Source organism: Peromyscus leucopus, chromosome 7 (assembly GCF_004664715.2).
Source record: "Peromyscus leucopus breed LL Stock chromosome 7, UCI_PerLeu_2.1, whole genome shotgun sequence".
Classification (NCBI taxonomy): domain Eukaryota; kingdom Metazoa; phylum Chordata; class Mammalia; order Rodentia; family Cricetidae; genus Peromyscus; species Peromyscus leucopus.
The window spans coordinates 37,204,216-37,218,329 of NC_051069.1; the positions used below are offsets into that span (position 1 = coordinate 37,204,216).

General features: G+C 42.9%; 1 protein-coding gene across 4 annotated transcripts in view; it reads right to left on the bottom strand.

Moving 5' to 3' along the window:
- Positions 1–14,114, bottom strand: part of Cdon (cell adhesion associated, oncogene regulated) — a 92,858-nt gene that overhangs the window by 13,668 nt on the left and 65,076 nt on the right. For all 4 annotated transcript variants that reach the window (XM_028879046.2, XM_028879042.2, XM_028879043.2 and 1 more), the window contains 4 exons: positions 13,564–13,686; positions 9,916–10,137; positions 7,816–8,096; positions 5,193–5,272 (listed from right to left, as the gene is read on the bottom strand). In XM_028879046.2, coding sequence (XP_028734879.1) covers positions 5,193–5,272; positions 7,816–8,096; positions 9,916–10,137; positions 13,564–13,686 — 706 coding nt within the window. The remainder of the gene's footprint in view (positions 1–5,192; positions 5,273–7,815; positions 8,097–9,915; positions 10,138–13,563; positions 13,687–14,114) is intronic.

Consider the following 14,114-nt stretch of genomic DNA (forward strand, 5'->3'; position numbering starts at 1 on the left):
TATCAGTACTCCAGTTACGTCAATAGTGTCAACCCTGCTCCCCTGTGTTACTGCTAAAATGGAGGGAAGAGAAAAGGGATTCCCTAAGGGTTAGCAACAACTGGTTCTTAAAAGCCCAGCTCTAAGAAATGCATCTGGGTTTCAAACCTGAGAAGGCAGAGGAGAAGGAGGAGCAGGTTGCAGGGCAGGTGAGTCGCTGCACAGAGAGACTCCAAATGAGCCCTGCCTGGTTCTCAGGCATCTGTGGAACAGAAGAGCGATTTCCAGGCTAACCCCAGAGGTCCTATAGCATACTGCTAGGCAAGGAGCTCTTGGTCCATTCTGTTTCCCAGGGAGATGACTGCACCTGGTGACAGGGACTCACCCTTTCCCCAGATCAACAAACTAGTGTCTGACATTTATAAATCACATCCACTCCGCCTCTCACTCGGTTCCCAAACTGGGCCTAACAGTGTGCTTGACGACCACAGTTGTACCTGGTGATGAGCTGCTTAAAATCTTTCACTAGCCTGCTGTGGCTTGGGATGACATAGTTTCATTAACCTTTTACCTCTGACCCTTTCTTTTAATAGTTTCCGGGAACATCAACCTTCCTTAAGTTATGTGGGAGCTGTGGGCATCCTGATTTAGAGATTCCACATAAGGAGTACCCTTTGCCCGGAAAGCTTCAAACCTAGCCTGCCCCTTTTCCCTCATTTTATAAATTCTCCATCGTTAACAAACTGCTATCCACTTAGGGAGACCTAATAGCTCCTATTCTTTTCTTTTAGAAGATCTAGTTTTACTACATATTCATCTTTATGATGCCATTTTGAAAAACACCAGACCATGATCCCCATGCAGGCAGGGATGAGCCTGTTGGCTTAGTGCTGTATCCCCTATGCCTCTGGCTCACTGGGGGCCTGCAGTGAATGCCTGCTGAGTGAACACGCCTTCTTTTTGCTTTCTCACTCTCTCTCCTCATTTCTGTTATTCTTCGAAGATACTACCAAGGTAGTGAGAGAAAAAAAAGCAACATCTTATAAAAAGAATAAGTAATTGAATTCCAAAATAAATGAAAGCAAATCAGCAGCTCAAGTAATGGGTTAAAATTAACCATCCAAGGCTATTGTCTCCTTTGAAGATATCAAACTGCAACTATAGGCACGGCTTGGCAAACTTTGAAACAGATGTTACCACATCTGTACTGCAGTCCCAGTATCTTCGCCCAAACAACAGTATCCCTGCCTGTCTCCCTGGATCGGCAACAACCGGTACTAGAACCTCAGACACCTGAGACCGAATTCATCACTTTTCCTCAATGTACCGCTTCATTAGGTTGCTTCTTTCCATGTCCACCACCTGGCAATTACCAACCATGTCATTCACATTTGATAAGGTCTACATATTTGGAATCTTCTTTTTCTCAAAAAAAAAAAAAAATTAATTAAAAAAACCATTTGTTTGTTTAGTCGGTGTGGTCTGTGCACATGGAACATGGCACACGCGTGGAGGTCAGAGGACAATGTGTGTGAGTCCATTCTCTTCTTCCATCAAGTGGGTCCTCATTACGGAACTCACGTAGTCAGGCCTGGCAGCAAGCACCTCAGCCAGGGGAGCCACCTCCCCAGCTCTGATTTCAATGCTTTGGACTCTGTCAGACAATGGATGATGACAACTCTCAAGTTTCATTCCTTACTTCCTCATTGCTGGAATGAAGGCCAAGTCTGCTTACAACAATGTGTCACAGTCTCCCCCTCACCAACACAGCCTGTGCACGCTACTATATGTCAAGCAGAAGCATGTCCCCGAACACTCCACACTTCTCAAAAGGCTTCGTATGAATTAAGATGCAACTTGTACTGTGTTTCTCAACATTGAACACATGCCTCCTTCTGTACTTGATAGAATCAAAGGTTTGCTTCTGCTCTTTAAACGTAAGACTAAGATGTGAAATGTACTGCTGCTGCTACTACTGAGTGTGTGTGTGGGGGGGGGGCGTGTTTCCCTAAACAACTGGGTTTTCATGCAGGAAGAACATTTAAGCCAGGGAGAAACACAGCTGAAGAGAATTCACCTGGTCCAGGCAGGAGTGAAACAAATTTGAAATGCAGAAAGCTACTAACCTCAGAATTAAGAGAAATATAATTATAATTCATAATAAAACCACCTAATTCTACACAGATGTGCACATAATAGCCAAATTGAAGTTGGCAGAGGTCATTTAAATTCTTTTAAAGAAATGTGATCTAAACTGGGCGGTGATGGTGCATGCCTTTAATCCCAGCATTTGGGAGGCAGAGGCAGGTGGAACTTTATGAGTTCGAGGCCAGTCTGGTCTACAAAGTGAGTTCCAGGAAAGCCGAGACTACACAGAGAAACCCTGTCTCAAAAAAAACAAAAAGAAAGAAAGGCCAGCAGGAAGGAAGGAAGGAAGGAAGGAAGGAAGGAAGGAAGGAAGGAAGGAAGGAAGGAAGGAAGGAAGAAGTGAGGGAGATCTATTTTGGGCACAAGATGGAATCTTATCATCAAGACATTTTACTAAATTCTATATGGTACTGTGTTCAGATCAGTCTTCTAGTACTCAGAACAATGCTTCACTTTTCAGATAAGGGTGCTAACTTCGATACTATGTAAATTTCCCAAGATCACCAGTTTAAGCAGTGGCAAAGCACAGGACTACTTATTCTTAGACCAAAGATCCCCTCATTACAACACTCTAATAGTCACGATCCGCGACGACCACAAGAACCACATAAGGACAACACAAGGCATAAACCTCTCATTGCCGCTTGTTAAATTAACCCACCTGCTTACTGCCGAGCGTGTGAGCCCGCTTCATGAACTTCCTCCTCCCCCTCCACAGTTTTTGGAGATACAGTCTTGCTCTGCAGCCCAAGCTGACCCCCTCAGCCTCTCAAGGGCTGGGGTTACTGGCAAGAGCTACCACACTTAGGTCTACTACAAGTTCTTTCCCATGTTTTCTTAACAAACTGTGCTGATAGCCTGTGACAAACTCTGAACAAAAATGTGGCTTTGATATACGCACATTTTTAAAACGAGTGTCACAGAATTGAAATATGTAACTCTTACTACACAAACTAGGCAGACAGCTCTTGCTAATATGTAAGCATTTACAAGTTAAGTAAGTAACTAAAAGTAGCAATGATTTATTATCTGTTCTGAGAATTGCTAAAACAATGTACTGTTTGTTTTCTGAGATGGGTCTCACTATGTAGTCCAGGCTTGCTTTCATTCCAGCGCAAACCCAGCTTGCCTGCCTTGAAAGGATGCACTTTTGATTGTATGGCTGGCCAGGTCTTTCTGGTGTCACCGATTCCCAGGGATAAATCTTAACCTTTTACTTCATTTAAAAGTAACAAACTGAACCCTTCTCGACAATGCATGATCCAAACTTCAGGCTACACTTCAGCTATCTAGTGTTCTAAGCTTTCTAGTTGTAGAATTTCAGAGGTGGAATGGATTTTTAAGCATGTAATTTAATACTATCATTATGGAAAAGAACCAAGATTTCTGAGGCAACTTCAATAATCCTTAGGAATTGATATATACAGAAGTATAAGAAAGAACTAGGGGTCTCCACCCCCATGCCAGGCTAACCTTGAACCTACGATTCTCCTGCCTCATCCTCCCAAGCAGCTGCGATTAAAGGCTTGTACTATCAGGCCCAGCTAAAATTCAAGACTCTTAACAAGCTGTCTGTTAGTTCTTTACAATTAATATTTAATATATTAATAATTAATATATACAGAAATAGTATGAAAGCTTTCTTATATTACACGTGTCAAAGTTGGTGAGTTTTTGTTTGCTTATGTTTGAGACAGGGTCTTACTATATAGCCCAGGCTGGTCTTGAACTTGTAATATTCCCAAATTTGGGGGTTACAGGTTACTGAGATTAAAGAGTTGTGCCACCATGCCTGTTTCCTGTGTGTCAAGACTAAAAATATACATAGTATTCTACATAATTTTCTTATTTGAACTTTTGTATATGTCACTTTTACAACTGAAAATATAAATTTAAAAAGCAAGGTTTGGGCTGGGGAGATAGCCATGAATCCTGGTCTAGTGGTCTGTGTTTGTAACCCAGTGCTGGGAAGGCAGAGAGGGCAGATCCTTGGGGCTCGTGAGCTGGCACAGACTATTGGATGCGCTCCGGGCCAATTGAGAGGTCTTGTCTCCAAAAACAAGGTAGATCTAAGGAATGACCGCTGATGTCATCCTTTAAGTGACACACACACACACACACACACACACACACACACACACACACGCACACTTGTGCCCATACTCATGTACACACACACACACACTTGCACATGTGTACCCATACTCATGTACACACACACACACTTGCACACATGTACCCATACTCATGTACACACACACACACACACTTGCACACATGTACCCATACTCATGTACACACACACATACACATGTGCACACGTGTACCCATACTCATGTACACACACACATGCACATGTGTATCCATACTCATGTACACACACACACACACACACACACACACACACACACACACGTGTACCCATACTCATGTACACACACACATGCACACATATGCAATATTTCTTGTGGTTTTTGTTTTGTTTTGAGACAGGGACTCTCATGTATCCTGGCTGGCCTGGAACTCGCTGTGTAGACTAGGCTGGCCTCAAACTCACAGAGATCACCTGCTTCTGCCTGCTGAGTACTGGGACTAAAGGCATGCACCACCACAGTCCAAGTAAAATTCATCTTCTTATGTATCTTAAGATGTTAAGAATTAAAAAAAGAGAAGAGAAAAGAAACACTGCATGATCTAATAGGAAAATTCCAGCAATATTATTATGGAAAACTACCCTATAGAAAAGAGATGCTTTTGTTTCCTGCTTACACATGACCCATTGTGTTTATCCTCATCCCAACACAACATGCAAACAAGAAATGGGACTGTATAGAGAGAGGAACCTTACCCTTCAGCAACACTCTGTTAAGAAACAAAGCCTTTAGGATTGTCACTACACGTCTAGAGAAACTGAGGCACAGAAAGGTAAAAATTACAAAGCTGGGGGAAAAAATTAACAGCCTTCAACTGAGGGTGGTGGAGTTTTGTGTTAAGTTTAGGAAAACAAGGAGGCGGCATAGAATGTGTTGGCCACGGCAAATGTGGCTGGGCACACGCTAACATACCTATTGTTGTTCCGGCAGTTCCGACAGTTAACGCATTCCAGCGGGTCGATCTGAGGGACTGCTGTGTACATTCCTCCGCCCTGGTCAGGACAACATTCAAGGAGAAAGAAAAGAAGAAGCTGAAGGGGCCAGAGATCATTTGCTAAATAATCACAAATGCATATCAATAACAAATGGGTGTGTGGTACATTTTCACACACTGCCTGAGCAATGCAATGCTTGTTACTTATTCACAAGTGTGCCCAGCTCAGTGTTACACTAGACCCCTAAGGCTGGACTGCCACATTCTTCCAGGCACTTCTGTACTGGAAAAAGGCAAATAAACGGAGGGAGGTTAGTCACTTCCTTTTAGTATTTCAAATTTATGCCTTAAAATATATTATACATCATAAGCGCCTACTCATGTTTTCTTTTCTAGCAGTCATGGAAAAAGCTTATGGGATGCCAGTTAGAGAGACAGGGTGTAAAGTTTGTTTGAATGACGTCACAAGATCAACCCATCTTCATTTTCCTGTAATTATTTCGAATTGGTCCGTTCACTTGACTGCACAGTTTTAAAACGTCATATTTTTCCAGATGGAGCGAACTCTCGGCCAGCCATGACTTGGAGGGAATATTAATATTTTGATGTTGCTTTTGGCGAAAACTGCTCAGCAATTAAGGAAAATGCCCAGATTAACACATACCTCATTGTAAAACGTTCACTTGACATACATCAGAATGGCAAACAGGAAGTTAAAGATTGGCCTTAGAACCAGAGTTCTGCTTTCTGGAGAAAAACAGCAGAGCTGGATTTGAAGGTGGAGAGGGTTGTCACAGAGCACCCAAACCTCAAGCAGGCCTTCAAGGTTAGAAAAGGTTCAGGCAACTGCTTTTGCTAGGACCCTTTCCATTTTGTTAATCTTATAACAACAGCCAAGCAAATCAAGACTAGAAATTTTTCTCAGTAACCCTGATCCACCTAACAACAGGAATGATTGGGAAAACAGAGGAAGAATATCCTAGACTACATTCAGTCCATGTGGGCGAACTCCAGAAGTTCAGAAGAATGATGTCGTTTATGAGAAATGCAAATCAGTGATTTTTCAGGATCACTAATAAGATTTTAATTTCTTTATGTCTTCCCTTACAGAAGAGTAAAAAGATGAAAAGTTTAGAATCACACTGACCACCTCTAAAAACTGTGCACCTAGCAGGACAGATTTAATGACAAGTCAGTTCTGAAAACCCAGAGTTCTGAGTTGGAAGCATCGGCCATGGGGTTCCTTCTTACAGAAACAGCCTGGGTTTTTTGGAGCGGAATGCTTTCTCTGTCAGCTTTCTCCACTCCTGGGCTGAGGCGAGGAGTGAACTGGGAATGTGACAGGCCATGACTGGCTCCATAGAATAATGGAATCATTATCTTTTGGTGGTGATACACTTTGTAGAATGTATAAAAACTCAGTCACATAAAAGCCTTAGGGTTTTTTTTTAGCTTTATGATAAATATGGACCTTATAGTTTTTGTTTTGCAAATCTAATATTTCAATATCTTTACTAAACTGAAGATGAAAAAAGAAAACTAACTTTTCCAGATTGTAGCAAATGTCTTTGTAATCAGAAGAATAGTAAAAACTAAACGAATGTTTAATTTGATCAACTGAACAAATTATCTGATTAAAAGGTAATATGGATGCCCAGCCAGAAATATAATAAATCAAATTTGCTCAGACAAGAACTTTAAGCAATATTATCAAAAACTGTGCTAGTCATTCTAGCCCGTCACAAAAAACAAAACTGTGTTATCTGCCTCAGAAATAAGGAAGTGCCAGGGGTTTGCAACTGAACTCCTGTGCCTGAAAAATGCTAAGATTCTAAAATCCAAAAGGTTTATACGCTACAGGGTTAAAAAAAATATATTGGGCAAAACAAATTCCTGGTGTGCCAGGGGTGATAACCTGGCAGCCTGTGGAGATCTTTTACATGGTCGTCCTGAAGCTGGGGGTGCTGCTTGTCGGCAGAACACTTGCCTGCTCTAGGAGAAGCCCCAGGTTCCACCTCCAGCATAGAAGGAAAAAAAAAATCCGAGTAAAGCCTAGCATCTGGTGACTTTTACCTATATTCACTCATGTATCAAAAGGTCACAGTTTAGCAACACCAGGTCCTGCACTGTGCATGACCACAGCTTGTGCAGAACTGGAATTGCTTCTTCAATGGGGAGCAGCTGCCACCCCCTCTTTCACCGGGGCATCCTGATGTGCTGCAGAACGTTCCTCCATTTGCCAGACTTAACAGCATTTGAGTTCTCAGACTCAGCTCCAAGTAAATCAAATGCGAACCATCTGGCCTGGTCTTTGCTCAGCGGTATTTCCATTTTGTCTCAAGAATAACTTCCAATGTGTTCTTTCCTGCATTTCACTTGGTGCTAAATAATTTAAAGCTAGACCAAGCTGACAAATCCAGCTATTACTGGTGACAGAAAACTGATAAAGACTCCTCTGGATCTGGAGCTGCTGGCGACCCACGTCATGCCCACATCCACAACGTATGAGGGGCCTATAGTGTAAAGAGTTGAGCGACCACCAGTCCTTGCACCCTGCCACAGAGGCCTAGAGACGCTACCATTTGGAATGAGGTCTCTTACATTCACTAGATGGTGAGGATGCTCAAACTCCACACGTGTCCTGGTTAGCGAGTTTGTGTGTGCGGAATAAAGCCCTCCGTTTATGCTTCCATTCAGGATCCCGTTGACTCCACTGGGGCCTTTGTGGTGGAGATGAGAACAGCCGTTGCTGAGGCTGCCTTTGCTGAGGAAGCCTCCGTGAACACTCCCATTGATCCGGGCTGTTCCTGAGAGAGTGGTATACTCCACCATCTGCCCATTAATCTCTGACCCTTGATAGAGATATCCTGGAGGATCATATTCTGTTGAAAGGGAAAAAACAAGCCCAGAAGGAAAAGCAAAGTCAGAGACTGAAGGGAAAAAAAAAATCTTCCTGCTGAGAAATTTTATTAATGAAATCACTAAGACACTAGCAACAAGACTAAAATAAAACAGGCTAAGCTGCTCTCACAATGCTTTAGTGAAGTTGCTGCTGTTATTTCTTTAGAGTGAAGAGTAGTCTGGAACATTGCGCTAACTCAGACTCTGTTAATAGAAGGAAAAATTTATCAGGGAGAAATTACTCCCCAGGGAATAATGTGCAAAAGGAAACCGTCCAAGTGATGGCAACAGTTAGGCAGGCGTGCTTAGACTCCCACACACTGCAGAGAGCTGCAAACAATGGTCGGAATACTGAGGAAAAACCCTTTAAACATCAATAAGCAGCACTTTTAGGTAAAAAAGTTGATGGCATGTGTCCATTGGCCGGCTATTCAATAGCTCCTCCCATCACTGTGCATGCCAAGGTGTGAGGTACCAAAGGCAAAAAGGTGATCTATTCCTTATATTAAAAGCACTTGAGCAAACTCTGATTTCAGAGGCACATCTGCCGGATACACTTAGAAAGAATCCCAGCATTGAAACTCTACCCATCTGGGGCCAGGTTCTTGCCAAGTGCTCTCCAGGTTCTCCGGGTCCTGTGCTTCCCCACAGGAGCAAATACTCCTGTTCTAGTTTATCTGTGCTCCTTCAGAGCAGGCCATGAGTATCTTAGCAGTTGACGGACACTGTTTGGCAAAGTGGCTGACAGGCAGAAGACAATGAGTTTCTTCTGGTGGCATAAACGGCCGAATAAACACTCCCATGGTAATTTTCCATTTTGTAAAAATGTTCTCATCACAAAGGAAAATGGCTTCTTATCAGATCAATCTTGCTCAGATAACCAGAACAATGCTTTACTATTCAACACATGCATACAATTTAAAGTAAAGTGTTAGAACCATTTAGAATAAGGCCCAATCAAATGGTCTCAAGCTTGGCAGCCTGACATCAGCAATGCAGTCTGCCTCTTTTGGAAGGCAATGTCCAATCAAAATAGATGATTTTTTTTCATGAGTTACTAACTTAAAAGGGGATAATGTGACAATGGCCCCTGGAAATACTTATCGCTATGGGTTTCCTCTTGCTTTTCTTTTATTTTCTTAATCTTAGGCCAAACATCTTCTCCTCACCAATGGCTGACAACCCTGCTTGATTTGGTTTTAGTGTTTCAAATGGTTGGGGACAAGAGAGGAAGAATTGGTATTGAAACATTACCAGCATCAACCTTAGAATCACACCTCTTCCTTGATGCATTTGGGAGACGAGACGGTATGCCACTTCAGAGTTGTCTGGGTACAGCAGTCAGAGGCAGGACTGTGTCATCCCTGCTCATGACACCTACTGACAGTAACTTAGAGGCTTCACTACCTTCCTTCCCATCAAGCCTTTTCCTGTTGACTAGCCTTGCAGCAGCATGGAGACATTCCTACAGTGATTCCAGAACTGAGGCTCCAAGCGCTCATCCTCTTTGGTGGTCCAACAAAGCCAGGCTTTCCCAGCACCAAGACAGTTATTTACTCCGAGACCTGCTTAGCTTTGGCTTTGGTGTTTATTTCTATTGGGCAATTTAATTTGATGCTCCACTTACTTTGGCTGGCAGCCTGACTGGTTCTAAAGTCACCCCCTCCGAGTGGAGAGTATCTAACGGCTTTCATTCCATGGCACACACACACGAAAGTGTTAGAAATCAATATTTATTCTGACAATATTTTTTCTACCCATCTTTAGAAAAATACAAGGAAATACTTATAAATGACTCACTCTGTATAGTGTTCTGTTGGCGACTCTTCCACAAACACAGCGCAATGAAAACCATAAGAATGAGGACCATAACACCAAGCACACAGCCAACGATGAGGTACAACATGTCACTGCTCCTGGCAGGGCTGGTTGCAGGCCCCACGTTCCCTCCATTTCCTGAAGAACTGGGAGGGGTACTCAAATCTTTCATGGGATACTCTGAAGCGCCAGGAACACGTTTCACTGGATGAAATATTTAAAAAAAAAAAATTAAGTCAGAGTGAATACAGAGTTTATGAAATGGACTCTCCGAAGGAGGTCTGGCTAGGAATGCCAGCTGGTCTGTTTACACTCCTTACAGAGACGATATGACCACCAATGAGTCACAAAGAGAGATCCAAAATTTGAATTCTGATCTGCCAGAGTTGTAGTCCACAAATTTTTGAGCAATTCTAAGAGCCAAGAAACATACAAATTGGTTTGACCCAAACAGTGGTCTGATGATCTGCTGAACTGTGCTTACAGAAGACTCCCTGGGTTGAAATAAAATACTTCAACTTATGGACAGAAAACAAAAACAAAAAACACAGAAAAGAAAACTCATTCTGTGTGATATATTTTCCTCTGAATAAAACTTGGAGCTAGTGTTTTATTCTTCTACCAGGAAAAAAAAGGAACATTGGATGATTAACTGCAAACTACTATAGCAACTACATATAATCCCAAAAAACCTCATGCATCCTTTAAGCATCCCCAACAAGGCCTACTAGAGTCCATGTAAACACGGTCCTCTTACCTACTTGATGAGGATTCTGGGCAGCTGTGATCACAAGCACTATTTAACAAGTGTGATTGATACAAACCCCACTGTCCCCACCTGCAAGTCAAATATTCTAATGGCTCTACATGTCATCGAAAAGTCCCATTCTGCCATCAGCAGAGCACAGTGGCTGACAGCCCATTCTCTGGAGCCAGGATCCCCAGGTTTAAACTCAGACCTGCTTGTATCACTTGCACCTCCACGAACCTGTTCTGTGTTCAGAAAATGGAGACAAAAAAGAGCTCTGTCTTAGGCTGTAACAGGAAGTGCTATGGTCTGAATTTGGCTGTCTCCCAACTCATGTAGACATTTAACCACCATGATAACAGCATTAAAGAGTGAAATTGGTGATTAGGTAGTAAGGACCTTACTCCCACCAATGGATCAACGTCATTATTACAAGAGTGGGTTGGTCCTAAGAAAATGGGTATGAATATGGATCCTTTTGGTCCGGCCTCATTCACTTGCTCTTCTACTGCACTATGACACAGTATTGGAGGCCCGTGCCAAACTGTCAGCACTATGCTCTGACTTCCCGGCCTCCGGTCAATGAACGTCCACTGGCTGTAAACTGCAGCTGCTAATGAGGGGTGCTCTTCTGAACACAGCCACATGACTATAAAACGCATTATGATACTGTCTCAGTCCCTTCCTTCTTTGCAGTGCTGGGGACGGAACAGACCACTTGGGACATATAAGCAGGTTCCTTCCCTCTGAGCTACAACCCTATGCCAGTATTGCTTCACCTTGTGCCTGATTCATACATACATACATACATACATACATACATACATACATACACACACACACACATACATACACACACACACACACACACACACACACACGTGTGTGTGTGTGTGTGTGCTCTGATGCCCTTAGAAGCCGGAACAGCACTGGGTCCTCTGGAGCTGGAGCTGGAGTTACACAAGTGTGAACCACCCAACATAGGTGCTGGGGACCAACTGCTATGCTCTCCAGCCCTGTCCAGCAAGATTCTTAATGTCTCGGGTAAAGAGATGGCATACTTCATTTGATTATTCTGAGTATCACAGCACTCTAGAAACACACAAGAAGTCCTCCTGAACGTCTCACAATGCCTGCTTCAGGGAGGTACTCAGATATAAGGGAACCAAATGAAATTCCAGATAAGGTCCACGTGGAGAGATGGTTAATGTGGATTTAATGGAAGAAGTTTTCAGCAGAAAGACATAAGATTGAGAATTTATAAGAGGAAACCTGAGCCTGGCTTTGCAATTCAATCTTGAGTGTCTGTTTCCTTTTTTATTCATTTCCTTAACATTGAATGAAAACAATTACAGCAGACACTCAGGGCTAGCCTGAGTATTCAAAAACTTCCTTCTTCCATGCTACCTAAGCCTTCTTTAAAAAGGTCCTTTTAAAGGACTAGGAATAGAGCAGAACACAAAGCCCTGGGTTTGAGCCCAACACCACATAAACCGAATATGATGTTGTACGTCTATTATCTCCACATTCAGGGAGAAGGGCCAGAAGTTCAAGGCTACACAGGGAGTGCAAGTCTAGTCTGGGATCTATGAGACCCTATGTAAAATAAAGATGATGATGATGATGATAAACTTCTTAATAATTATTATCTTTTAAAAATAGGCATTACCAGATCTCAGCATGCCTACATGCCTACATGTAAAGCCCAGATCCCTGGCTATGAGCAGCACTGCACTCAGGGCCCACTGACACCCAGGAGAAGGCAGAGAGAAAGGAGAAGACACAGAACTTCCTTAAATGAGCTCAGGGCTGGTTCCCTACTTCTCACTAAGCCATGGGACAACAGAGATCCCCAGCAGAGACTTTTGGGTTACAGACCATTGAGAAAAGTCCTAGAGAGGTATAAGGACTTTCACCTCTGCTTTACGAACACCAGATTTACCGTTTCTTCTATTCCCATGTGGTGTCTCCTCCTTTTACAGATCCTTTTATAGCCATTCTCTGTGTGTCAGCGGAGTTGAGAGTGACAATTTAAAGTCCATGACTGCTATTTTAAACTTAACATAACACATAATTAAGCATGTAGCTAGTACAAGTGTCTGTCCTTCAAGAAACTACTTTAAGCAGATTGCTGTGGCTTGAGGGTATCCCCCAGTCTTGGTCCCCAGTGTGGCCATGTTAAGAGGTAGTGAGACCTAAAAGAGGAGGAACCTAGAGGGGAGTCCCTGGGGACCTGACTCAGAAGGGACTGCTTGAGTTTTTGTGAGGTCCTAGTTAGTTCTCATGAGGGAGCTGTTATAAAAGAACAGGCCTGGCCCCTGTCTGGCCTCCCTGGCTTTCTGGCTCGCCAGCTGACCAGTCCCTCTTGTGTGCACTCCTATCATTGTGATGCCACCTGTCACAGGTCCTCACAGGGCTGAACTGACACTAGCTAGCATCATGCCCTTGACCTCAAGAGCTGTGAGCTAAACAACCTTTTCCTTATAAAGTTCCCAGCCTCAGATGTTGTCTTTTCCTAACTGTAGCATAGGTGTTGTACTTTTCCTTAATCTTCTATAGTTCTAATGACATTTCAATTTTCATAGAAAGTGGCTAGCAAATATTTCTACTCTCTTTGTGGAGAATAAGAAAAAAGAAGTGATTTATGTATGGTCACATGGAAAGTAATGGACACCACTAATGCTTTTGTAGACAATATTTTAGATAAGTGCTTGTAGCCAACACAAGGTATTTCTACGGGGCAGTCTAAATGCATGCATCTAAAAACTCATCCAAGGCAGAAATTTCCACACAGAAACATACCAATAATTCCAAGATATGACCTAGTGTTTGGGATTCTAAGAGTGGCCAGGGAGGAACCCAGACCCCCACACCTTTCCTACCTTTGGTCTCGCAGATCATCACGTTGCTGAACTCACTCTCTCCACCTTCATTAAAGCACTGCATCTTAATGTCGTAGGAGGTTTCCGGCTGCAGGTGACCAATTGTGTGCCACTGCTTTGAACCTAGAGAAGAGATATGAGAGGCATGCTGCAGACACGACCCAGCCTTGATGACACCAATGTGCTTAGTCAGTGTTTTCAGGATGAGATTTATCAGCACCCCTCATCATTTTGTACAGCCTACGAGATAAAAATCTCCTCCATGTGAGTATCTTGACTGCATCATGGATGAACAGCTTTTCTACTGAGTGCAATGGAAAACAGATAAACTGATAAACAGATAAACTCCATTAAAGGGTAGCTGGTGTGTCGGTAGCAATACTGACTTTTATTAAAAATTAGTGGCAAGTTTTTAATAAATATACATGCATAGGGAAATAACATCTCAAATCCTCATTTTAGTCCAGCAAGTCTGGCCACTATGCCCACCCACTAAAAAGCCATAGTGCAAACGAGATCGCAAACAGTGCGTGTATGAGGTGACCAGTTGC